The following is a 25,772-nucleotide window of genomic DNA, read 5'->3' as shown; positions in this document are numbered from 1 at the left end:
AAAAGCAATTTGAATTTCAGCATAGCAAATGGGTATGATTTGAATATTATGCTGATTATTAGATTGACTATTCAGCATTAATTTTCAAAAGCATTCAGCAATATTTTCTCACTATTCAGCATTTTTTTCAGATTCAGCAGAATTTAGTAAATTTAAAAGAGTGATAAAATCACATCAGTGGCCTTACATGACAAAGTTCCAAGGTTCAATCCCAGGTCATGTTTGATTTTCGATTCTATGGATGGTTTTCTTTGCAATATCTTGGACACACGATTTGTAGCTGGGTACATTCGTTACATTAGGTTTAATGATGTACTCGTACCCTTTTAATTGGTTCCAATCCGATTATAAACAAAAGCAATATATCGTATATATGAACCAAAAGCCTACTCACTTTTTCTTCAAAACTTAATTCATCAAAAAAAAGTTTAAATTTTAATTAAAATTCTAATAAAAACCTTCAAAAATCCGAAATAATTCACTACTTAATGTTCTAATCGTCTTAATTAATTAAATAATTAATTATTCAATCTTTTCTTTTAGCTCGCACACCCCGACTCTGACTCACATCAAAACTCATTAACAAAAGAAATGTAATTCAGCATAAAGAAGCATCGCACAAATACAATTATAAGTATAGAATTCATATTTCATATAGTACACACAATCAACAGACATCTCATGCATATATGGGAAACTTTCTTCCATACATTTTCAACACTGCTTTAACACAGAAGAAATTTACTCAAAACACGATAGAGGAAAATAGCAATAAAGTAGCGCTATGAGATTTTAAACAATAAGAAAAAAAATTGTATTTTGCCGTTTTTTCAGCAATTATACATTACGCTTTTCGCGAGCTAACGAGGGTATATAGATCGGAAGAGTTTGTGTTTAAGCTTTAGTTGTACATCAGCTATCTATCAGTGCAAATCAACTAGACCTTTGCGTAGCAGCTTAAAAAAGTTTCCATATTATTTTTTGTTTAGTTTCAAATTTTTTTATCTTAATTTTTTGATAAAGGTAAATGCCAGTGGAACATGTGTTTAGGATTAATAAGTGACAATTGGAATATGTTTTGATAAAAAAATGTGAATCATTTTGAGGATATTAAAGACAATATTTGTGAGGGTGCGCCAATGGATGAATAATTAAGGATTAAAAAGTTAAAAGTGAATTCAATGGAAATTTGTGAATTTTCAAAACTGTTCAAAATATTTGAGGAATTAATTTATAAAGTTTAGTGATTTTCAATGTTGTCTATGAATATTTAATCTGAATTAAGGTCTGAATTTAAATTTGAATTGAGAAGTTTTAAAATTAATGAATAATTAAGATTGACCACAATAGAAGCAGCAATTTGAAAAGATTATGAAAGGTGTTGATGTAATCTAAAAACCTCAGGGATGAGTTTTACAAAGATAAATCTAGCAAATTAAGCTAGAAACTGTTTAAAAAGTTTTGTTAAAATGCAGCAAGAATCTTTTAAAATCCAAAAAAGTTGGTTTGAATTTTGAAGCTTGTTCAATATAGACGTTCAAAAATAGATTCTTCAACATCTTTCTTAGAACTTTGCATAAATGTCACAAAAATATCGGCAATATAGACCGGTGGTGGACAATCTATTTTGTACCAAACCTTGGTGGTTAGTCAAGACTGAAACCGCACGATGTGCCACAACACACTTATTGCCCACCACAGTTGTAGATTGATTAATTAGAACCAAAATTCAGTTATTTGGAATTTATTCTAAAATCTCCTAGTAGCTCACATTTGACTCTGTTGCAGACCTCAAATTGAGTTGATTTGGGCGTTCGAATCAACTTGGAACTCAGGTTCTTAAACTCGTTTTTAAAATATTCAAAAGTATGCCATTTGAGTCAGCTGACTGCTCAATACTCAGTCAAATAGAACTAAAATTTGCAAAAAGTTTCAAAAAATTCAGAACAAACTCAAAACTTTTTCTCACTTAACATGTATTCATTTAATTAAACATCCATCTATTTAATTGGCTCACCCAAAAAATCCAATAAATATATATTTTATTCCCAACAACACAAAGTCAAACTCATTAACTCTCAACAAGAAAAAAAAACTTCTTCATCGTAATAAAATACTCAAAATTATCGTGATTTAAATCTACACACAGAAAAAAGAAACTTAAAAACTTTAATTGTGCATATTTAACAGAAATGATGATGATTCAAAAAAAAAGAAGTTTTTCTTATTCTTCAATTACAAGATCTCTCAATCACACACAGCAACCACGCCATAGATTTGTAATATCTTTTGTAATTTCCTTTTCGACTCTAGTTGTAAAGGAAATATTTCCATCAATTTAAAATTCACGCAATTTGGCATGAAAATATCATTAGATGAACTGTTTCTCAGTAAAAAAAAAATAATTGAATTTTGTGGATGACCGCAATGATGATCATTATGTGTATCATGATCTCAATTTATATAAACACAAAACAGTAATTGTAAAGTAAGAAAAACTTATGGAAATTTTATACCGCTATATAATTACTCAAGCAAGCGGCAACAGCATTATCGCAATAATGCAAAAAATAACACAGAATCATTCATGAACTTTCACCTTAACTCAAATTAGTTGCACGTCAAATGAATATTTATAAGGAACTGAATCTTACTAGTCTGTGTTAAGTTTTCTCAGTAACGATTATTAAGTAATGTTCATGCACCATAAAAATATATGATAGAGTAGACTCGTAGACACAAATTCATTCATTCTTACTTCTTATTAACCTCATCTACTCATTAATATCAATCAAATTATTTACTAAGTTATAAGATAAATCGTTTCAGAGAATCTGTTGATAGTTGTTGCGAATCTTTGCACCGGAACTAGATGTGTGAAATGTCGGCAATTATTTCTAATTTTATAAAATTTCTTAAAATCACAATTAAATCTTCTTAATCCATCTCATGACTAGAGAAATTCTAGAAGAAAATATTGAGTTCAACATTATGGTTTTCTGACATGATAACAATGAAGGCATAATAAACTTTTTGGAAATAAGAGAGAATTGCTTCAGACAAGTCAATCAAAAAAATGTTTTGTGCTTTGGTGTTTCCTATAGATTGTTCTGAAATTACAAAATGTGTATTTTGACTTGTACAAATTTGATGCCTCAATACTCTCATGTGTAGTTCATTTTGGATACTAAGCAAAATCAGGGGCCCCTTGAGATTTGGGATTCAACCCTCCTTCTTCCGGCTATGCCTCTGAGCAAAATACATTTCCAGTTATTCCAATTAACATAAACTACTAATGTACCGAACACAACACATTTTCGTAATTTTAAATCGTGAGCTTAATACTTAAACAGATTTAATTACAATTTGATGCATCCATTTGCAACCTTAGAACCTTATGGATGCACATGTGTAGATTCTATAATAGCATGGTGCATGGTCATTCTATAGCAAATCGTCTATCGTATGTTTCAGATAAAATTCACTTTATTTACATCATGCATGTATTCAATGACTATATTCTCATAAAAAAGTACATAAAAACAGAAGCAGCATGAAACGTAGAATGAATTTAAATAGCTTCATTCGTGATGATTCGCTTGAATACTCGTCTGCTGCATGCTGTTGGATTTTAGCTTACTTTATGGAATTAACAACTCAACAATAGCACAATAATATAACGTCTTAAATTGTTATGTTCTAATAAATTTAACCAATTAATTATGTAATGAAATTAGCAAGTTTTTTGACTTTTATGATAAATTAGATACATAGAAGAAATTTTTTCATAGATTGCTTTTCACTGTAAATGCTCACTAATTAAAGTTGTATATTCAATTTCGATATTCTCTAATTAACACAAAAAATATATATCTTTTGTATTAGATTTGAATGAACTTGAATCTAGATTTCAAACTACAGCTGCAGAATGAATGGAATTACCGTTCAGTCATATGTTCAGCATATGCTTTGGAAAGTTCGATTTTTTTCCGCAGATGCAAATTTTTAGTCATTCTCTTTAATTTGATTAAACTGTCCGATACAGAACTTTAAACAATTTTTTGATAATGAAAATTGACGCTATTTTTAGGGAGCAGCAAGAAAAATGGCCTATTGACAAAAACAGATATTGCGTGACAAAGAGTTTTTAATAAAGCTTCCTCCTTCTAGGTCTTCTGAATTGCTTACGTTCATTCACACCAAACACACCAATACTTATTCATACCCGCATGTCTCATTAAATAACATTTTCTTCTTTTTGTATGTCACTCTCAATGGTACTGACCTTCGCATCATTTGGTAATATTGTGTAATATTTTTTCATTATCTTCTCGCTCTTCTTACCTTTTATTCCCAATTACTAATGGATATAATTTGTTTGTGGATCTTCAACTATGCTAATAATATTCTTATACATTGATATCATTATCAAATGCGACGATGATGATTTGAATTGTCAAATGTGAAATATTTTGTGTGAAAATTTGAACGCAGAGTTGATTTTTGTGATGATTTTGAATTTAATCGCTTGATTTTAGACGAACTGTAGCTTATTGATGAGTTAAATCCTTAATTATATGCTTTTAAACACGTTTTTTCACTAAATTAGTAAATTTTCACGTGTTTTGTTGAAAAATTACTTTCAATGACAAAGTTCAAAAATTTGAATTTTTTCAAGCCGTTAAATTTTAAATCTTAAAAGTCGTTAATATTTCGTAGAAAATGTCAAATCCGGCTTACATTGAATACTCCTATCAACTCTGTAGGCAATGTAAAGTATAGATGAATGAGATAAATAGTAGGCATTGAATGTATTGAAAATAAGTTGACTTTTAAACGTAAATGCAAGACTATTTTTTCAACAACTTCTCTACCTTCATACTCGTTCATGTCGCAGTAGTGAATAATATTTCGAGTAATAAACATCAACGGAAGATAGTTACTGATTTTTTCTTACTTTTTTGTGTGTCATTATATTTTTAAAATAACAAATAACGTAGAAATTAACACATCAATTTCAAAATGTTTAAATTTCTACAAAATTTAGCACCAAAAGATGAAAATCAAGTAATAATGTGTCGATTTCTGAGTATTAATAGCATTTTATTAAAGATTAAATCTTTTTTATTCCATTACATTTCACATAAAGTTGGATAAAAGCGTACCAAAGAAGAAAATAAGCAAGAAACGCCAAGCATATGTACCAGTTTACCTTGATTTACCAGAAGTACATATTCCAATTGCCATTTATTACAACATTTATTTCTTGTGCTGTAAAATGCATTCGTTACTTCCATTGACCCACTAAACATGATACAATAATACTTTTTGTGTTTTTTTCTGCTACATTTCCTAATAACTAGATGTCTCTCGTTCAACCAAGCGGTGATATGTCTGCCAAAATTCGCGAAGAATTACGCGAACCTGATGCTGATACCATTGCAAAGGACATTGTCATCATCCGTGAGTGGCTCGATAAGCAACCTCATTTGCCAAAAGACATGGGTATGATTGACATTGAGATGTAAGTTATTTTGTACTTAATGATTACCTTCTCTTCTGCCTTTTAGATGACCAACGTCTCACCACATTCTTGCGTGGATGCAAATTCAGCTTAGAGAAAGTCAAGCAAAAACTTGATATGTACTACAGTAAGGATCTTAAATTTTATTGACTATAAAAATTATACCTAACCGGTCATGACTGTTTTTGAGATGTGTTCAAGGTTAAAACCTTGCAGAAACTACAATCGTGTCCCATTTTCGAGAAATTATGACTAAGCCATTAAAAGCCACATTTTATTAATCTTTTGTCTCTTTTAATTTAGCCATGCGTAATGCAATCCCCGAATTCTTTACCAACCGTGATATTAGTCGCCCGGAATTAGCCGAAATTATGGATATTGCTGATATGCCACCACTCCCAGGTCTTACACCAGGCGGTTGCCGTGTTGTCTGTCTCAGGGCCGTCGATCGTGATAATATGCCAAATAATGTCGCTGATGGTATGAAATTAGCATTGATGATCGGTGACATTCGATTGTATGAAGAGAAAACTGGCGTTGCCGGTGATGTTTACGTACTTGATGCTAGTGTTGCAACTCCAACACATTTTGCTAAATTCACACCAACTCTCGTTAAGAAATTCTTAGTTTGTGTTCAGGAGGCTTATCCAGTTAGATTAAAGGAAGTCCATGTCATTAACGTTTCACCACTTGTCGATACTATCGTCAACTTTGTCAAGCCTTTCCTCAAAGAAAAGATCCGTGAACGTATTCACATTCACAGTAACTTAGACGATCTTTATAAATTCGTTCCAAAAGAAATGCTCCCATCTGAATATGGCGGTAACGCTGGAACCATCAAGGATCTCAATGGTAAGAACTAGTTTTTCTGGCAGCAAAATAACATGTTTGTTGATATCACCGTAGCTGATATCCAACCACAAAATACCGATACAGCTACAAAGACGTCAACAAAGGAATGTGCTTTATGCTGCTCAAGATTTAATTAAAATCTTTTTACTTAGAAGCTAAAACTTAATTAAATTCTTTCAGAACAATGGAGAAATAAGATCAGAGATTACACTCAATGGTTCAAGGACCAAGAAGCATCAAAGGCCAATGAAAGCCTCCGTCCAGGTGGTGCTCGTGCTGAAACAGATCTCTTTGGTGTCGATGGCTCATTCCGTCAACTCTCCATCGATTAAACGAATTTCATTAAGCTGCAAACAAAAGTGCATAAACCCGTCCTCCGACACAATTTGCACAAATTAAAAAAAATGAACAATTTTTGTGTTACGTGAAGCCTCCTCCGATTTGCATTCAGTTTGCTTTGTGTTGAGTTTTTCAATTTTTTTTTTATTATTTTATAATTTTTTGGAAATAAAAAGTTTTTCTCTTCTTTTGCATTCGGAACTAAATTTCTTATTATTATGATTTTGACAATTTCTCTGGTTGTGATTTTCAACATTAAATAGATCTTATACAATAGGTTTTTTGTCATAGCTAATGGATACTGCAATAATACGATTAGAAATAATATTAATAATCGAAGATTTTGGCAATTGAATTTGTGTAGCTAAACTTAGTAACCATTTTCATGTCATTGCTTTTGTTTATCTTAAATCAATAGTTTTTGCTTAAATAAATTAATGTTTTCTAGAATTGAAGTTTGTGTTTTTAATTATCTTTGTTGGAATGTAAATTAGCAATGCTTATTTGTTGATAATACATCCTTAAGGATTTGATAAATGAGATGTTTATTCTACGAAATTCTAAATCAGACTAAAATATTCACATGAAAGGGTCAACAACAATAAAAGGGAAAAATCAACTAATAGTAGTTGCAAATATAATTTGAATATTAAACGACAGTTGACATATTATTCAAATTTCATTAAGCTTCTATTCCAAAAATGCAACAATAATCTGGAATTGACAGGATTATTGATTTTTATGATTCATTATCAGCTTATACTAATAATTGTTGTTCTCATACTGCTTTATTTGCAATTCTGATGATATTATAAATTTGGAATAAGCTGTTTTGTTGCATATTGTTATCGATTTGAAAATAATTTTGCTGCAGATTCAAAATTCAATGATAATCTTGAAATAACAATTATCATAAGCTTGATATTTAGCTACAAATATTTACTTTTTTGACTTTTTATTTAAATTTTTATATTTTTATTCGTAGCGGAGGGTCTTGACAGCACATCATGATGTCAAGGAGAATATCCAGGTGCAACGTACTTGAGCCATTGATAATAGACCAGATTCTATTCATTTTGATTCAATTTTTGAATGCTAAAGGTTCAGTTTTGAACTTAAAAAGGTCAATTTTTGAACTTTAAAATTCAAATTTTTTGAACTGCAAAAGTCTGGAATTCTAAATAATTTAAAGCATATAAAACAGTATTCATTCATCACAAATGTTCAATTTCAAAATTTATAATTCCAAAATCCATCAACAACATTTTATATCCAACTCACTAATAGATAATCGATAGTTTCTAGACATTTAAAACTAATTCAGTTCATATGTCCAATTAATAATCACAACTTTTTCAAGAACGTCGCTCCTTCATCTTCATTAAAAGTGTATAGTATGAGAACGTCGTTCCCATCACAGCTCGAAACTGATCAACATTTAATGCATTAATTTTCATTCCCAATAATTCTATTGGATTGATGGCGTACGATAAGATAATTATCATACCACGTCGAATGGTCACATTAAAACTTTCCCAATTTGATCGCATTAAGGCTTCTCCACATCTACAGCTCTAATAATAACAATGACAAAAAAATAAAAGTCGAATTGAAAAGTTTGAATAGAGCAATTAGAAAATGAATAAATAAAAGTCATAAGGGTTTGTAGATATATGCTTACATGATGTTTTAAAATCTCACCACAATAGCAAAAAAGTAACAACTCGAAGCAGCATAGTGAAAAATAATTGAATAAATTTCCCATTTTTATCCATGAAAATTCCATCTGATAAGTTTGACAGTTGGTCATTTGTTTGTATGGTAAATGAAAAAATAGTTCATGCTTACCATTGATGATAGGGCGTACGCTAGAAAACATTGTAGGAATGCTGTGGATGTGAATGAAAATTGTTTATTTTTGATCGATTTTTATCATTAAAACTTAATTTTTTGCAATAAATCATGAAAGTTTGTCTCCATCTTGGATGTTGGGTCAACTTACTTGAGTAGAACAACTTTGAGGAACTAAATATACTGTACACATCCTGCAACATCTTCCCAAACTGAAGTATCATCTCATGATGTTTCATACAATCAGCTAAAGCATCCATTTCATCAAGATAAACCCGAGCTGATGGATCAGAGTTGTCAATCCTCTCTGTCGACATTAAATATTGATTGACTTCCTGCTCTTCGGCTTTAAAGTTCATCTGCTTAATTTTAAATTGCTCTACAATCTTTTTGGAACACTTCTTTTGAGTCGTTGCTCCTAAATTTTTCAAATTTGCATAGAGTATGTCATACTGCCCACACAACATCATGACGAAAGAAGCATACATTCCGCTGCTCATACCATATCCTTTTAAAAATGATTTATTGGTTGTTTTGGGAAAGGACATTAAAAACAAAAGATGATAAATTCTTTTGCAATAAATTATTTGCCATATGATTTATGGAATATATCCCATGAAAAGTTTTTAAACTACCCCAAACTTACTGTGACTACATTTAAAATGAAATTTATTTTAAAGAAAATTTTCATGCCAAAAGTAATTTTCTTTTCATCATTGCCAAAGTTTTTCCTTTTTGACCATTCATCAATCAGGAAAAAGTTTTGACATCTTTGAATTACAGAATAAAATCTTGTCAGATTCTTGTTTATGGCAAGATTGAATGAAACTTTTTTTGATGTATTTACTTTAAATGTGGAAGTAATTGGACATTTTAAATCGTAAAGAAATATTAACTTTTTAACGGATTTCAAAAATTTGAAAATTTAACGGTTTTTTGAAATTTGAATTTTTAACGTCACACTGAAATTTGAATTTTTAACGGTATTTTTTTTAACCGAGGCGAAACCGAATCCGTTTTTCGTGTTCACTTTAGAAATTTGATATTTTACCATAGAAAGTCATTTATATTTGTCATGTAGTTTCAATACAATAGATCTTGAGCATGTAGAAAAAGTATTTATCACCAACTTTAAATACCAACTTATCAGCATTGTCAACACAAAATGCACTCCACTAACTCCATTTCACAGGAACTTCATCACATACTCACCTAATCCAACATAAGTTTGCCCAAATATTTGAAATATGTACGCCATTGAAAATCCCCCAAAAGCATTTACATTGAACGGATACCAAATATCAAACGGAAGCATCCACCTCATCGCAACAATAGGATAAATAATCCAACCGTATGTCCCTGTTTTTAAAGGAATTAATAATTCAAAACATTATGAATGTGATATAGAATGTTAAGCCTCACCGATGAGACATGCCACATTCCATATGATAATAAATTTTCTTGAAGTTTGAACGCTTTCGTCGACACTGATGAACGTCAAGCCTTAATGTTATGCAAACTGGATTACAAAAATATTATCATAGAAAAGTTTTTTTGAGCTTTATCCTACCTTTTGCCGATCGCGTACGAAAGTTTTTGTTGGCAAAGTCAATTAGTTTTAAAAATTTAATTGAATAAATTTGCATGTAGCATAAAATAAAATATCCATAGCCATAAATGCTACCCGTCATGAGATAATTTATTGTCTCGTCCAGATTCTCATCCAAATTTAAATGAAATGTCTTCATTTGCAGTATGAAAAGATGTAGAACAACGATATGCCAAAATATGAAGAACAGACCGTTGATGATGTATTTTAGGACTTTATATTTTTCTGGTATGAAGCGCAACTCGAGTGGTAAAAATGAAACAATTTTAGCAAATCTCTTGTGAATGACAAAATAATCCATTTTAAGTCTCTTCACTATACTATGATTGTGGCCCAGAACTTTGGTCTGTTTGTTTAGAATTCAGCTTTAAAATTGAGCATGTCTTTTGAATTGAAATGTCTTTTTATTGAAAGGAATTGAACTTTTTTTTGATGAATTTTTCAGACATTTTAAAGCGATGAAAAGTTTTTCCGGTGGAAATGCCGACTTGACCTATTCTTCGAATTTTTATTATTAATTATTGCTGGATTTGTGCTGTGGTCCAATAAAATAGTAAGAGCTGTGTAGATAGGAAAAGAAGGTTTAAGTGAGTTTTGTGCCACGCTCGCAAACTATCCCCGATAACCCCGGATAGCTCAGTGGTAAGAGCATGTGACTGGAAATTGTATGACGTGGCTCGAATCCCTCTCGGACTTTGTTGAGGAGAGGTAAACTTGTTTCTCTAGAACCTTAGAATTAGTAAGGTTCCGAACACAATAACATTACAATTAAGTATTGGTTTTAACTTCCATCCTTCCCGCATGACTTCTCAAATTGGTCAAACTTAATCAAACTCTTCCAAGCTACTTGAATGCTTGTCAGGGGCGTAGCCAGAGGGTAGGCTAAAAATTTTTAATTACATAAATTAAGCAATATCCTCCATTCAATTCCACAAATCCAGTCGATTCCTTTTAAATCTCAAGCACCTAAATAACAAATTATAAGGTAGGCAAATGACAGGACACATCATAAAAAATTCAACAGTTCAATAAATATTCATGAGATTTTAGCACCAAAAAAACCAAAACCCAGCAATTGCCATCAATCAAATTTAAACTTTAAACTCAATAATAATGGATATGCTGTGGAAAAAATTGGAACTCATAAAAAAACTGGAACTGTGAAATATGAGTGAAATGAATTTTACTCTTGTTAGTGTTTATTCAGCCTTTAATTAAATATAAAGGCCTTACTATGGATAGCTGCGGTTAATAAAAATTGAATTCAGGAGTTTTGTGTGCTTGAGTGACTGAATATTAGATGTAGTCTAAGCTCGATTTTTTAACAAAAATCCAAAAATGATTCACTGTGGCCAACATTAATCCACAACTCACGATAACAACTTTTTTGACTCAATTCGGTTGCCTGTTCTGCATTAAATTATTTTAAGGAAATACTTAACCATAATCGTCATCAAAATCAGAGAGAGGATTATGAATAAAAAAGATATAAAAGATACATTGACTCTGCAGTCAAATTAATATAGAGCGGGAATCTTTTGATTGCGCGAAGGAAAGAACATCTTCTCTTTCACTGTCTGCAGACAACAAATTGTGTACCTGCTTATAATCATTTTAAATTTCATGAAAATTAGCTTACAAAACTGAAATTCTATTAGAATCTGTGAAGTAAAATCTAGGGTATCGAACCATTGCAAGAACAAGGCTGAGTGGTTAACCAACAGACCAGATATCTGTATTATACGTTTTATGAGTTCATGGCCTCGATTCCCATCAGAAGCCGATCTCAAGAACCAAACACCTTAGTACACATGCCAGCTAACTATTGATTGCTCCTCAAGTGTTCATGTTTGTATTTGACTAGCTGCATGTCTAGTTCAAAATCGACAAATGTCGTCTAGTAGCGATTTGTAATCCCTATCACTAGACATACAGTTAGTCATATCTATAAAAACCTGTCTAATCGGTCTCGTTTGAAGATTAAAATAAAATCTCATCAAATATTAATTTTTGCATAAAATTTAAGAAGCATTCCCCTCAAGCATCACCAAAAATTCACTGAACTTCAACAAAAAGAAAGAAAAGAAATTCATTTATCAAGATTATCAAAAAATTTAAATTCGATCTGAAATTCCAATTAAGTCACAATTTTGTCAACACACGAGCCTGATAATCTCCCGAACAAACAAAAAAAAAATGAGTATTTTAGCTTCCATCCATAAACAACAGCACAGCACAAAAAAAAAGTCTCTTTCATCTCTTTACTTTCTTCTTTATTTAACTTTTGAGTGTTTTGTAAAGAAAAAGAAATCTCAAAAAAAAAAAGACTTTTTTACTCCTGAGCGAAGTGCTATTATACTTATAATGAGAAAAAGATTATAAAGTACGATGAAGCTCAAAAGAGTACTCTCAGTCAAGCGTAAGCCTCCGTTGAATAGACTCGAAGTGAAGTAAAAAGATCGGCTTAGAGGCATACATACATAAAAAAAAAGGTTTTTTTAGTGAAGTGCTCAGTGAAAAATTGAATTTTTCCCACAAGACATTAGTGTTTTATGTATTAAATAAGGCCATAGAGTGAATTATTTCTAATTGAAAAGAACTGTTGAGTTGAGAAAAATCGAAAAATTTGCATAAGATTTACACAAAAGGTAATGAATTGCCATTGAATTAGTGATAATGAAAAGTACTGATTGGAAGCACAACACAAAAAATAAAGTCTCAAAGGTGCTAAAGTTTATCAGCAATTGTAAATAAAAAGTCGCAATATAGAAAATAGTCCAAAAGGGAAAAGAAGTGATCTTGCGAAATTCAATTGTTACTTCATCTCATTATGCTTAGAATTGGTCTCTTGCAATATACACGGCTCTTGCATCTTCGACTACTTCCAACTGTGAACAATAATGATTCTCTATAATTTTTTTTCATTAATTTGATGTTTATTGAGTCACTCTAAAATGGATCAATGATATTAGAAAGGTACAAAATAGCATTATTGCTTCGACTCGCTTCAGTTGAAGACGATTGGACTTGCTATTATTACTGTTTTGCAACTTACTTGACATAATCAAATAATAAGCATCTTGACAGCACTAAAGTTGAAATTATGGCAGTAAAAAATTTATTTAATAAAAGAAATTAGTACTCATTTAGGATAATCATGCCCTTGGGTAAATATTGTTGTAGCTTTTGAATAATTTGGAAGTAAGACGATGGTATTTAAATGTAATTTGTTGTGGGCACGATGTTGTGTGATGTTCTTTTGGATCGTAAAGCTCCTTTGTGGATTAGTTTGTTTAATTACATATTATGTGGAACAGACTTAATTTCTACATGATAGATTGACAAAATAGTGATGTTAAATGCTTACTAGATTTCTGATTAATCCAGTATACAATTAATTAATGCTAATAATCAAATTAAGATACTTTTTTCGATGTTTTATGCTCCAATTCTTGAAAAATACTAAAAAATAACAAGAAGGGTGTGAAACTATGAAAATTTATCTTAAAAATTTCTTTCATATTTTTCACGACGGTTATAAAGTCAAATTAAAATGTAATAAACTTTTCAAATATAATCAACATAATATTAGCTACAATAATACAATTAAAGTCATATTTGTCATGAGTCTGATCAAAATAATTCAAACAATAATACATCTTATCGGTAATTCCCACTTTACATAGTCGCATTAGAAATTGTTTTGAAAATTCCAAAATTCTAAATGACCCTAAAAAACCCATCGATAAGAGATTGTAAATTCCCACTTCAATACTTAATCAGAACAATATTAAACAGAAAATCCAAAAAATAAAATAAATAAACAAAAAGGTCATCAAAAGTGATGAAACGTCAATGATTACTCACTTGTGATTTACAGTCTTTCACTCACTCATTCATGGATTGATTTTTTTTTATTTATTGATCAACAGATGAGAAAAAAAGTGTTCACTTTTAACCTTTTCGTGAAATTATTGCTTTTATATTATTCGAATGATTGAAAGGCCTACCAAATTGGCTGTAAATTGAGATGTACTCTGCGGCATTATATTGATGAGATTTTGAAAAAAGTTACGAGCTATATGATTTTAATTTTATGTTTGATATGACAATTGTTTATAATTTGAATTACTGCTAGAAGTAAAATGTACTTTGAATGTAAATTGATGCAAACCTTTTGCATCTTTTTTTACTGAATGCACTTTTGAAGCGAAAGTTTTTGCATCTTTTATTTACTGAATCCACTTTTGAAGCAAAAAATTCAAAACTTACTACGATCTTGAAGAATTACCAAACTAAAGCAATTTGTCATGTCAATGCTACCTAAGAAAAGAGAAAAAGAGATTAATATTAAGTGAGCAACACATCATCAAGAGGTAAATGACTCGAAAATCCATCAAATGGCTTTTTCACATCATACATATCAAAAGTTATTTCCCTTATTCCCATTAAATCGATAGGAATTCCCATGAAATTCTGGATTTTCTTGTTTATTAAGGCCATTAACACTACAAAGCCGTACACATATAGTTCTTGAAAACCAATAAATGCCATGTTATACAAAACCAAACGTAACCGTAATAATGTTCTAACCTTGTCACACGTCTCATGTCATTGTAGTCTCATCTCTATTTTCATAGGTAGATAGCATTAAAATGTGAAAGGATACGGCATGAGAAATTTTTTGTACCGCAAAGCCACTGAATTTATTGCACAAAAATTTTATTGGAATGTCATTAAACACAAAAGATCGTCATTGTGTGGCTCTTTTTCATGCCATTCAAATGGCAGCACATGTTTTGGTATAAAATCACAAATTTTATGGCTCAATTTCTTTCTGTTCGACCGAAAAAAAAGTGATGTTCAAGTACAAAACCTGTTGCTACTTTTTTTGTGGATTATTGGATATTTTTAAGTAAGAAATAAGCAGGAATCTGTGATTGTAGAGCATTTTAGAGTGTTTTATGTTTTAACGGACTTTTGAAATTTGAATTTGAATTCTGAAATTTTGAGTTTGCAAAAATTTATTTTGTTGATTTCATTGACATATCTCAACTATTCTATGGTTTCATGATGTATCTAAGCATCTAACTATACTCAGCATAGCAAATGACCATATCCAGCAACAATCTAGTCTGAAGAACAAAACGAAAAGTTTCCTCTTTTTAGCAAAAAACTGTATCATAACAATTTTTGTTATTATTGCTATTCTATCTCCTACGTGATGACATTCTGACTACACATCTGTTAGTCAGAGATTGGTCAACGAACTTTACGAACAATGTAGAAAGAAGACAAACTTTTGTTGGCATAAATGTAGCGAAAATTGAAATTAGAGATTCTGTATTGATGTTAAAGCAGTAAATTAACAATCAATAACAATTGAGGTAATGCTTGTTAAGTTAAAGTCATTTGACATTGACATTCAAGACTTTTTTTTGTGGACAGTTAAATAATCCACAATAAGACTTCTTTCACGACAAGCCATTAACAATGCGTTGAGAGAATATTTTCATTGCAATTATCCAACCAGTTTTAAAGTTAGTGACGTGCTGTATTCTTACTACCGTAATATAAATGATTAATTATGCTGCTTGGCTGTGTCTTTTGTGATGAAAAATTTAAATCTTAATTAAATGAGAAAACATTGTCAAAAATTGCAATTCACTTCCATCCGTTGACATTCGTAGAAAATGTAAACAGCATGAAATTACAATAATCAACAAAAGTGTCATATCCATGCAAATTTCTTTTATGACCCTTATTATAATGGTGCGTGAAAAAAGTTTAATTCGTTGAAAATGGAAATTCTTTATTGCCCATAAATTCTACAATTTTATGCATTCCGGATGTTTTCATAATAAAGTTATGAGCATGAATATACTTCAAAGCAACAAAATTTAGTATATAAAGGAACTGAAAAGTTCTGTAAGGCATCACAGTTCAGTTTAACATTTCAAGTAAACAAACAAACCAAAAAAACCAATCTACAATGGAAGCTTTAAGATTCTTGATCCTTTTTGTCATCTTGGCTCTCGCTGCAGCACAATTAAATCTACAATTTCCAATTCCAACAGGATTACCACTTCCAATCGGTGGTGAAACAACTGGTGCCCCAGCAGCTGAATCATATTTGTAGATGAATTGAGTAATCATTAAGGATTCACTAGGATTAAAACATCAGCGCAGTAGCATTAACTGCTGACATCTGCAATCCTTACAATAATTTTTTAAATCACTGACTAATGCGATCTGAATAACAATAAAAATTTTCAAAACTTTTTATAAAGCATAATTGTGAAATATTTTTTTAATTCTTTAATCTGCTGTATCATAAATTCATGAACAGTTGTGTACTCTTGGATAGTTTTTAATCCATGGACAATTTGGAATCCTAGTCTTTAGGACTAATTGGCATTCGACTTGATTCTATTCAAGCCGCTTTGACTCTACAAAAAGTCAACTTAAGTCATCTTGACTCAATGGAAAATTCGACTCAAGCCGACTTGACTCTTTGGAAATATTGACTCAAGCCGACTTGACTCTTCGGAAATATTGACTCAAGTCGACTTGACTATTTGGAAATATTAACTCAAGACGACTTTACTCTTTGGAAATATTGACTCAAGCCGATTTGACTCTATGGAAATATTGACTCAAGCCGATTTGACTCTTTGGAAAACTTAACTCAAGCCGACTTTACTCTTTGTAAATATCGACTTAAGTCTACTTGACTCTTCGGAAATATTGACTCAAGCCGATTTGACTCTATGGAAATATTGACTCGAGCCGTCTTGACTCTATGGTTCTCTATTGTTCTCTATGGTCTACAAATGTAGACTACTTGACTCTATTCAATATTCGAGTTGACTTCGATTTCTGCTTACTATCAATCAAACAAAATCAAATTTAATATACATACAATTATAATAATTTGTAAAGAAAATCAAACTTCTCTACATACTCCAGAGAATTCTAAGTTTAGTCATGAGTAGTTGAAGGAGAATAATGAATAATACATTTCAATCAATCATATAGAATCTTCCATACAAAGTATTATTCACACGAATCAAGATACACGATTTCTGTAACATTCTATCATCAAATTTACATGATTTCCCAGTTGTGTCTAGAACATTTAACATTGATAAGGCATTTGTTCTATTTCTTGAACTTAACCAAGCAACATTTCTTGTTACTTGAATTTTTGGTAACATTTGGATAAGGAGCAATGGTTTTAATTCTCAAATCCAGGCTATGATGTCCCCCATTTTTCTTTGAACGGCACCTAATAACATCTTAGGAAATTCCATAAAGCTAATTAATTAATGAACGACTTTTTTTTTACATTTTTAATCAATTTACGGAAATTAAAAATTGTTTGACATGCTTTGACATTTCTTTATGATAATTATTTCTGATATAAAACAGTATAAATAGCAACAGAAAATGTCATAAACTCATCAAGTATCCATCGAAGTTCACTTAAAGTATATTAAACCTTTAACTATTCAAACTTCTAAAGAAAATGTGGCTAAAATTTTTGTTGATTGTAACAATCCTTGTTGCTATTGCCTACGCTGATCGTACGAGTCTTGAGAGAGGAATGGGACACATGATGGGGCATGCAAGAAATGCAACTCAAATGATAAACATACTACCAAGAAGAACAACTACTGAGGACCCTGATGAAGATTATGATAGATGATTATAAGAAGATCAGGATAGATATAAATATTGTCAATTGTTGGTTTTGAACTGTGCAAATAAAGTTTTTTTGTTTTTAAGTCGCAAAGAATATTAGTTTGGTATGCTTTATAGACTCGAGGTAGACCAAAAAGCTCATGGAATTGCTGTGTGAGCAACGATGCAAAAGTGCTGGGAATTAGAAACTGGCAGAAGTTATCTAAAGACAGATCCAGCTTTCGACGAATTCTAAATGCGACAATGGGCCCTCGTGCGCCTTCGCCAAGGAAGTAAGTAAGTATGCTTTATAGGGGCTAGAAGGATCGCAGTCATAATTAGTCTTCGAAAGGAAGTTTGGAATCATTTAGAGGTAGTTGTTCTACTGAGTGATGTCTAAAACTACTTAAATCAACTAATCCAACTATGCAGCCTGTGTGTCAATCATATAGAATCTTCCATACAAAGTATTCTTCACACGAATCAAGATACACGATTTTTGTAATATTCTACATATCATCAAATTTACATGATTTCCCAGTTGTGTCTAGAACATTTAACATTAATGAGGCATTTGTTCTATTCCTTAAACTTATTCAAGCAACATTACTTGTTGTTAGAATTTACGGTAACATTTGAATGGGGAGCAATTGTTTTAAGTCTCAAATCAGGCTTTTCCCCATTTTTCTTTGAATGTGACTTAGGACAAAATCTCAATCCAGGAATTACGAGATTTGAAAATCTCAATCCTCAATCCTCAGCTTCTTCAATCCCGGGATTGTGGGACAAGAAAAGCGTCCGGGATACCGGAATTAGAATCCCTAATATCCACTTAGGTCACTAATTAATTAATGACTTTTTTTGTTCATTTTTAATCAATTTACGGTAATTAAAAATTGTTGGAAATGATTAATTGAAATTGTGACAATTCTTTCTGATATAAAACAGTATAAAAAGGAATAGAATTTGCCATAAACTCATAAAGTATCGAAATTCACTTAAAGTATATTAAACCTTTAATTATCCAAACTTCACAAGAAAATGTGGTTAAAATTTTTGATAATTGTAACAATCATTGTTGCTATTGCTTACGCTCAAGATGAGAGTCGTGATTTAGAGAACATAATTTCAAACATGATTGACACTATTATGAATGCAACTCAAGTGATGAACAGAATGCAAGGAGGAACTACTGAGAAACCTGATGGCAATCAACAAGATTATGGTGAAGTTAGTGAATGATTTTAAGAAGATCAGGATAGATATAAATATTGTCAATTGTTGGTTTTGAACTGTGCAAATAAAGTTGATTATTTTTAAGTCGCAAAGAATATTAGTTTGGTATGCTTTATAGGGGCTAGAAGGATCACAGTCATAATTAGTGTTTGAAAGGAAGTTTGGAATCATTTAGAGGTAGTTGTCGTACTGAGTGATGTCTAAAACTACTTAAATCAACTAATCTAACTATGCAGCCTGTGTGTCGCAGCATACTAGTATGCTGTAATCGATATCGATTGTGGCTTACCTCCAAGGTGTGCCGCGACACATAGGTTGCCCCCCATTGGATCATGTGCGATTATGAGTGAATCCAAACTTTTTGATGAGCGTCACTAAAGGATGACCCAATAACAATTACAAAATGTAACTTCCACCACCACAACTTGCACAAAATTCATTAATTACTGCAATTGTTCTTATCAAATGTAGGGAAAAAGGTAATTGAATTCTTTAGTGCAATCTGCGTAAGCAATAAAAAGCAAAATTTATTACCATTATTTCCTAAACGGCTGTAAACGATACTATAAAGTGGATACAATTAGTTGTTAAACTCATAAAAGTCCAATTGAACGTAAAATTTTCACTTCTGTTGTGAAAAAATATAATAATAATGTTGTTAAGAGTTTTTATAATTGCAATTTTTGTTGCATTTGCTTATTCTCAAATGGAATTCGTGGACAAGATGAAAGAATTTGGGACAATGATGCAGAATGCAACAAGTTTCATTGATAAAATGCCAACGATTCCTCCAATTGACTATGAATATAAAGAAGAAGTAGAAGAAGAAAGTACTGAAGACTATTATAACATTTTTGGCTGAAAGGCTTTGAATTGGGAACGTATCTCTGACTATTTTGTGCTAATAAAGTTTTGGTTTTGAAAGAAAATGTGTAAATTTCTGTTGTAACGGTTGGTAAAAATTCAAAAAATTTAAATTAACCATTTTAACGGTTTTTGAATATTTGAAAATTTCTTGACAACTTTCATTGAAATTCCTAATTTTGAAGCTTAATTATCAGTATTTACTGCTTTAAGCAACAAAATCATCATTCCAATCCCAATATTCCATCCTCAAGTTGTATCACAACTCAGTCTAAACATAATTATTGCTTAAATTTCTAAGCCAACTACTTGATTTCTTGCAAATCAACAACAATTACATGCCAAATTATTAGAATTGCTCAATAAAAATCATTTGACCTGTGTCTGAACGAAATGAGAGTCTATAATTTACAAAGTATGAAATTATTATCGTAGACAACAATTGTCGCACTGTAAAATTGTTACTTATTTAATCAGAGAAGGAAAAATATCATTTTGCAAATCTAATCACGATGCTGTGTATAAAGTTAATGTCATGACATATTTGAAAATGCAATTGAAGAAAAGTCGTGAGATGAAAGTTATGTTTCCATTTTTGTACCTTTCATTTTTAAAACAAGACACAAAAAAATATTTGAATAAATTTTTCTTTATCAATTTTCACAGGTGAAAGATGGTGACGTGCGACTGTCCTATTAGTGCCGCATCGACCGGTCCAACATTATCATCATTATGCGGAGGTGGTCCATTCATGCTTTTCATGGGACTCCTCGAAGTCTTTATTAGATCTCAATGTGATCTCGAAGATCCATGCAACCGTCCAAAACCAAAACTCACCCAGGAAATCGACAATGTTTATGATTTTATTGTAATTGGAGGTGGATCAGGAGGCAGTGTAGTTGTAAGCATTCTTTTCTTTATGTCTAAATGCATGAACTTTTTGCCTTTTTTAAAATTCAAACAATCTTTTTCATTTTTATCTTTTGTTTCGCATATTTCGTTACATAGGCATCGCGATTATCTGAAGTATCCGATTGGAAAGTTCTTCTTATTGAAGCGGGTAAGTTAGTGCTCATTGAGGCGGCTAAAATGTATTCATTGCACAATTGCAGTATGAAATGTAATGCGATGAAAAAAAGTAATATTCCGCGTTCTTTAAATCGTGAAGAAGCATAAAATGCTTTAATTTTCTGGGGAGTTATTAAATGAATAATACGAAATTATTATTGGGAATTAGATTACTGATTACGACTGAAATTGTGAATAATGGAACGACTTTACGATAAAGTCAATAAAGTTTTAAAATTTTTGAAAGTATTTCATTGTTTAATGGATTTTTTTATGGCAAGGATTGTTAACTGTTGCTTAATATTGGTAATTTTGTAAATTTATTTGTATTTCTTTACAAATTGTTGATTTCAATGATAATATGATTAATTTAAAATAGAAGTTTCAATCCCTTTCAAATGATAAAATTTTTACATATAGTTTCACATCCCTTTAGTTTATACTTCACTTCCCATTTTTATTCATAAAATTCAATTGAAATCTAGATATTTTAATAAGTTTAATGACTGCAAACTATAAAATAGAAGTGAGCAAAGACCTTAGTTTAGAATTTTATCATTAGATCACTCTTAACAACTCAAAAATTGCAATCTTCAATGAAGCAATAAATCTCTATGAACATTTTTTGGCGAGAAAAGCCTACAAATACCCTGCATCAACGATTAAAGCTTCATAATAGCTTAAAACATTGTAATGCCGTCAGAAATCTGACAGTTATGGTCCCTTTAATACCTCTATTATAATTTATTACTTTCAATTTCATTAAAATTACTTTATTGCTACTGTTTTTTATATACAAATGAACACAAAAGGTCTTTTGCATTTAAATTGAAGATTGCACGCATTTTGCGTTTCCATTTTTCATTCAACACGTTTGTTTTTCTTCTTTTTCTTCAATTTACATCAAGTAATTATTTCTCATCAGTCATTCGTGGCTGAAAAATGAAGTTCTCTAACTCATAAAGACTAAACTGCTTTGAATTAACAAATGAAATGAATCATTATTCCGTGAGATTTTTTCACATCTTCATTTAATGAAAATTCAACTTTTTTTCTGTATTACAAAATTGATTCGTGACCGAACGGATTATGCTTGCCTTTTTTTGAGTCTATTTTTTTGTTAATGCTCATAGAAGAGCATAAAATCGTTGAATGGAATACAAAAATTCGTTACAGGGTCACGCAAAGATTGTTGCATTGCAAATTTTTTGATTCAATATGTCTTTACCTTCTACCTTTCTATTGTCAATTAGCTGAGTGCTGTTGAGCTATAAAATAAACAGGGTTAGTAGGTAGCTTGACGTCCATCAATAGGGTTACATTTGAAATTGTAATGATTTATGGTCTTCACTCGAATTGTGAATAGAATTTTTTAGTCAAAATTAGTCTTGTTGACATTGTCATTGCTAATGCCAAGCAAATCGTTTGTTCCACTTCATTTTTTTCCTCATTTCCATTTGCTTAGACAAACAAACACTTAAGAGTGTTGACAATTGAAATTTTATGTATGAATTTGCACTCGAATGCATGAATAATTAACTCTTTTTTCATATTCATTCAATGTCTAATTATGTGTCAGCTGTTAGCAGACTATGAATTATTTGAAATGGCAGAAATATTTAATTGTTTTAATGCTGCCTCTGTACAGCTTCTGATTTTTTAGCGCAATTTTGAAAAGTATGCTTATAATTTCACTTTGACTGGGGAAAAGACGAAAACTCAGCAACCAGACTTTGTAGAGTGCTCGGATTTGAAGCATTTGCTCCATGTTATTGAGTTGCTGGTTTATTGCTTGGCCTGGTAGCCTAAAACTATTTCTAAATGCTTTAATTAATGATATTTCTCAAAATTTTTCATTTGAAAACATACCTGAAGTTAGCTGTGAATGAGAAATTTTATACGAAAATTTGAATTTCAAATAACCGTTAAAAATATTATTTTTTATATGGACTAACAAATTTCTACAGAAATTTTCAAATTTTTCAAAACCGTTAATTAATCAATTTTTGATCACTGAGACAAAAATGCGCTGTAGTCACTCGATAGGAACGCGTACTTTCAACATTTTGTTTTCTTCTCTTATTTCTCTTCTCCACAATAATGCTTTCTATTTTTTTATTATTATTTTTTTCTCCTCGGTGCATTTGTGGATACACAAATGTGTGAATTTATGTTGCCGCTTTATGATTATGATTGCTCTTGTGAACTTTAATTGTTTTATTTAAATCTCTCATCCCATACGTGTTCACAACACACTTAATTGTGCATTATACTGTATTGTTTTTTTATTTCACAGGACCCGATGAACCGACTGGCGCCCAAATTCCCAGCATGTTCTTAAATTATCTAGGAAGTGACATTGACTATAAATATCATACTGAACCGGAGAAAGGTGCTTGTTTATCATCGCCGGAGAAAAGATGTTATTGGCCTCGAGGAAAGGTAAAATATTTGCATTTATTGCTGCTACTTCATGACTTATGAATCGTTAACTTTTTGCTCTATTGTTCTACTTTCTATCAAAACTTACTGAAGATAGGAAAGGCTATAAAACTTTATTTTATGAGAAAATCGTGAATTTATTGCAAAATTTGAGCTTCTTTAAGATTATATTTGAAGACTGAGTTCCTTTCATTGAATAATCAGCACAAAAATCGTGCTGAATTAATTGAAATTTCAAAATGTTGCAAGAAATGTCAACAAAGATTAAAGTTTTATGTTACTGAACGCTCTTTGGCTCACTGAACACACAAATTGTTCACTGAACGCACTTCTCAATGTTTTTAATTCAAATCTTTGTGTAAATCTTCATGTTAAAAATAGATTCATTGCCATACTCTGGGAAAGAAACATAAATTTTCAAAGTCGGAAGCTCTAGCAGCAAGCTCACAAAGTTTATTATATTCAACGAACGAGAAATTTAATTTATTGAAATTACAGGTGTTAGGTGGAACTTCGGTTGTGAATGGTATGATGTATATTCGTGGAAATCCAGCAGATTATAATGATTGGGAGGCAAAGGGAAATCCTGGTTGGAAATGGAGTGATGTATTGCCGTACTTTAAGAAGTCAGAGGATAATGGACATATGGATGAAGTCGATCCTACATATCATAGTAAAGGTGGTTTATTGCCAGTTCAGAGATTCCCATATACACCACCAGTTTCTAAAGCAATCTTACAAGCTGCAGAAGAAATGGGATATAAGCAGACAGACTTGAATGGTGCCAATAATACAGGCTTTATGATTGCTCACACAAACAACAGAAATGGTATTCGATACAGTATGGCAAGAGCATTCTTAAGACCAGCCACAAAACGACCAAATCTTCACGTTCTTGTCAACACAACAGCATCAAAAATTCTCATCGATCCAAGAACTAAAAAGGCAACTGGAGTCGAGATTGTACAAGCTGACGGATTCAGAAAACGCATTAATATAAGAAAGGAAGTAATTGTTTCCGGCGGTGCTGTCAACTCACCTCAAATTTTATTGTTGAGCGGTGTTGGACCTCGAAATGAATTAGATCGTGTTGGAATTAAAGTCGTTCATGAATTACCGGGTGTAGGCAAAAATCTCCACAATCACGTCGCATATTTCATTAATTTCTTCATCAATGACACTGACACGAGACCTTTAAATTGGGCTACAGCAATGGAATATTTACTGTTTAGAGATGGATTGATGAGTGGAACCGGAGTGTCATCCGTGACTGGAAAAAGTAAGAAACCATGAAATTGCTCAATAATTTTATATTAATCTTCTGTTCCTTTTAGTTGCTACAAAATACGCAGAAAAGCCAGACGAGCCTGACATCCAATACTACTTTGGTGGATTCTTAGCTGACTGCGCCATCAGCGGACAAGTTGGAGAACTCAATAGCAACTTATCAAGATCACTTCAGATTTTCCCAGCATATCTACATCCAAGAAGTCGCGGATATATCACATTAAACTCAAATGATCCACTTGATGCACCGAAAATCTTTGCAAACTATCTAGATGAGGAACAAGATATAAAAGCTTTAGTTGAAGGAATCAGATTTGCAATTAAATTGTCAGAAACGTCAGCATTAAAAGCTTATGGTATTCAACTTGACAAGACTCCAGTTGCTGCTTGTAAAAATATTCCATTTGGAACTCAGGTATGTTGAATATTAAGCACATCATGTCGTTGGTAGCCGGATGACTGCCATCGCCAATGTGTGCTACTCGAGCGAGACGTTATAGACTGTAATTAAGCATATTGTTGTAATTTTAGGAATATTGGGAATGTGCTGTCCGTCACAATACCGGAGCTGAGAATCATCAAGCAGGAAGTTGTAAAATGGGACCAGCACGTGATCCATTGGCCGTTGTTGACCACGAGCTTAGAGTTCATGGAATTTCAAACGTTAGAGTAGTCGATGCATCAATTATGCCAGCAGTTACATCAGGAAACACAAATGCGCCAGTAGTTATGATTGCTGAAAAAGCTTCCGATCACATTAAGCGAGCTTACGGACGTTAAGGCAAAGCTTTTGATTAGTTCTAAATTTTCTACAAGCTTCATAAAATTCAATACTTTATAATTTAAATTAGACATTACTTGACTGTTAATTTACTCATAAATTTTATGAATTAATCAAATTTGTGAGTAAATGAATGTACATACAATGTGACTTATGCCTTCGTGCATGCAAATTTAATTTCTGTCATTATTTGATAACATTCATGTTCAATAAAACTCATAATTTTACTTATCGAA

General features: G+C 31.4%; 3 protein-coding genes across 4 annotated transcripts; 2 read left to right on the top strand and 1 right to left on the bottom strand.

Annotated features, from left to right (window-relative positions):
* The first annotated feature begins 896 nt into the window (after nucleotides 1-896).
* Nucleotides 897-6,921, top strand: LOC139093160 (alpha-tocopherol transfer protein-like). 2 transcript variants are annotated; one of them, XM_070643768.1, is made up of 6 exons: nucleotides 4,901-5,067; nucleotides 5,150-5,227; nucleotides 5,364-5,505; nucleotides 5,571-5,651; nucleotides 5,828-6,376; nucleotides 6,557-6,921. In XM_070643768.1, exons 1-6 carry the CDS (start codon nucleotides 5,023-5,025, stop codon nucleotides 6,706-6,708), a joined length of 1,047 nt encoding a protein of 348 aa, XP_070499869.1. In that variant the 5' UTR covers nucleotides 4,901-5,022; the 3' UTR covers nucleotides 6,709-6,921. The 2 variants fall into 2 exon arrangements, with proteins under 2 accessions (XP_070499870.1, XP_070499869.1); XM_070643769.1 differs by lacking the exons at nucleotides 4,901-5,067; nucleotides 5,150-5,227 and adding an exon at nucleotides 897-1,023.
* Nucleotides 6,922-7,997: 1,076 nt separating this feature from the next.
* On the bottom strand, nucleotides 7,998-10,314 carry LOC139093307 (putative odorant receptor 85e). Its single transcript, XM_070643988.1, has 7 exons — nucleotides 10,137-10,314; nucleotides 9,989-10,069; nucleotides 9,779-9,925; nucleotides 8,718-9,149; nucleotides 8,564-8,604; nucleotides 8,397-8,501; nucleotides 7,998-8,289 (listed from the first exon to the last, which is right to left on the bottom strand). Exons 1-7 carry the CDS (start codon nucleotides 10,312-10,314, stop codon nucleotides 8,071-8,073), a joined length of 1,203 nt encoding a protein of 400 aa, XP_070500089.1. The 3' UTR covers nucleotides 7,998-8,070.
* A 2,284-nt stretch (nucleotides 10,315-12,598) lies between these two features.
* On the top strand, nucleotides 12,599-25,772 carry Gld (Glucose dehydrogenase). The gene is made up of 7 exons (XM_070643904.1): nucleotides 12,599-12,823; nucleotides 20,625-20,859; nucleotides 20,967-21,018; nucleotides 23,323-23,468; nucleotides 23,967-24,747; nucleotides 24,803-25,170; nucleotides 25,287-25,772. The coding sequence occupies exons 2-7, from the start codon at nucleotides 20,632-20,634 to the stop codon at nucleotides 25,533-25,535; spliced, it is 1,824 nt and encodes a 607-aa protein (XP_070500005.1). The 5' UTR covers nucleotides 12,599-12,823; nucleotides 20,625-20,631; the 3' UTR covers nucleotides 25,536-25,772.

Source organism: Chironomus tepperi, unplaced genomic scaffold (assembly GCF_022539635.2).
Source record: "Chironomus tepperi strain 1889 unplaced genomic scaffold, CSIRO-AGI_Ctep_v1 contig_335, whole genome shotgun sequence".
In the NCBI taxonomy this organism is placed as follows: Eukaryota; Metazoa; Arthropoda; class Insecta; order Diptera; family Chironomidae; genus Chironomus; species Chironomus tepperi.
This window is presented reverse-complemented; position numbering and strand designations above follow the sequence as displayed.

What these genes read in the sequence shown, in the direction of transcription:
- Gld (XM_070643904.1), top strand. Translation starts at nt 20,632, where the DNA reads ATGGTGACGTGCGACTGTCCTATTAGTGCCGCATCGACCGGTCCAACA. An exon ending in GATCAGGAGGCAGTGTAGTT is followed by an intron (nt 20,860 to 20,966) that starts GTAAGCATTCTT and finishes TTCGTTACATAG; the next exon opens with GCATCGCGATTATCTGAAGT. An exon ending in ATATTCCATTTGGAACTCAG is followed by an intron (nt 25,171 to 25,286) that starts GTATGTTGAATA and finishes TTGTAATTTTAG; the next exon opens with GAATATTGGGAATGTGCTGT.
- LOC139093160 (XM_070643768.1), top strand. Translation starts at nt 5,023, where the DNA reads ATGTTTAAATTTCTACAAAATTTAGCACCAAAAGATGAAAATCAA. An exon ending in CACCAAAAGATGAAAATCAA is followed by an intron (nt 5,068 to 5,149) that starts GTAATAATGTGT and finishes TTTCACATAAAG; the next exon opens with TTGGATAAAAGCGTACCAAA. An exon ending in TCATTTGCCAAAAGACATGG is followed by an intron (nt 5,506 to 5,570) that starts GTATGATTGACA and finishes TCTGCCTTTTAG; the next exon opens with ATGACCAACGTCTCACCACA.
- LOC139093307 (XM_070643988.1), bottom strand. Translation starts at nt 10,314, where the DNA reads ATGAAGACATTTCATTTAAATTTGGATGAGAATCTGGACGAGACAATA. An exon ending in GCAAACTTATGTTGGATTAG is followed by an intron (nt 9,150 to 9,778) that starts GTGAGTATGTGA and finishes TATGGCAAATAA; the next exon opens with TTTATTGCAAAAGAATTTAT. An exon ending in CTCAAAGTTGTTCTACTCAA is followed by an intron (nt 8,605 to 8,717) that starts GTAAGTTGACCC and finishes TCACATCCACAG; the next exon opens with CATTCCTACAATGTTTTCTA.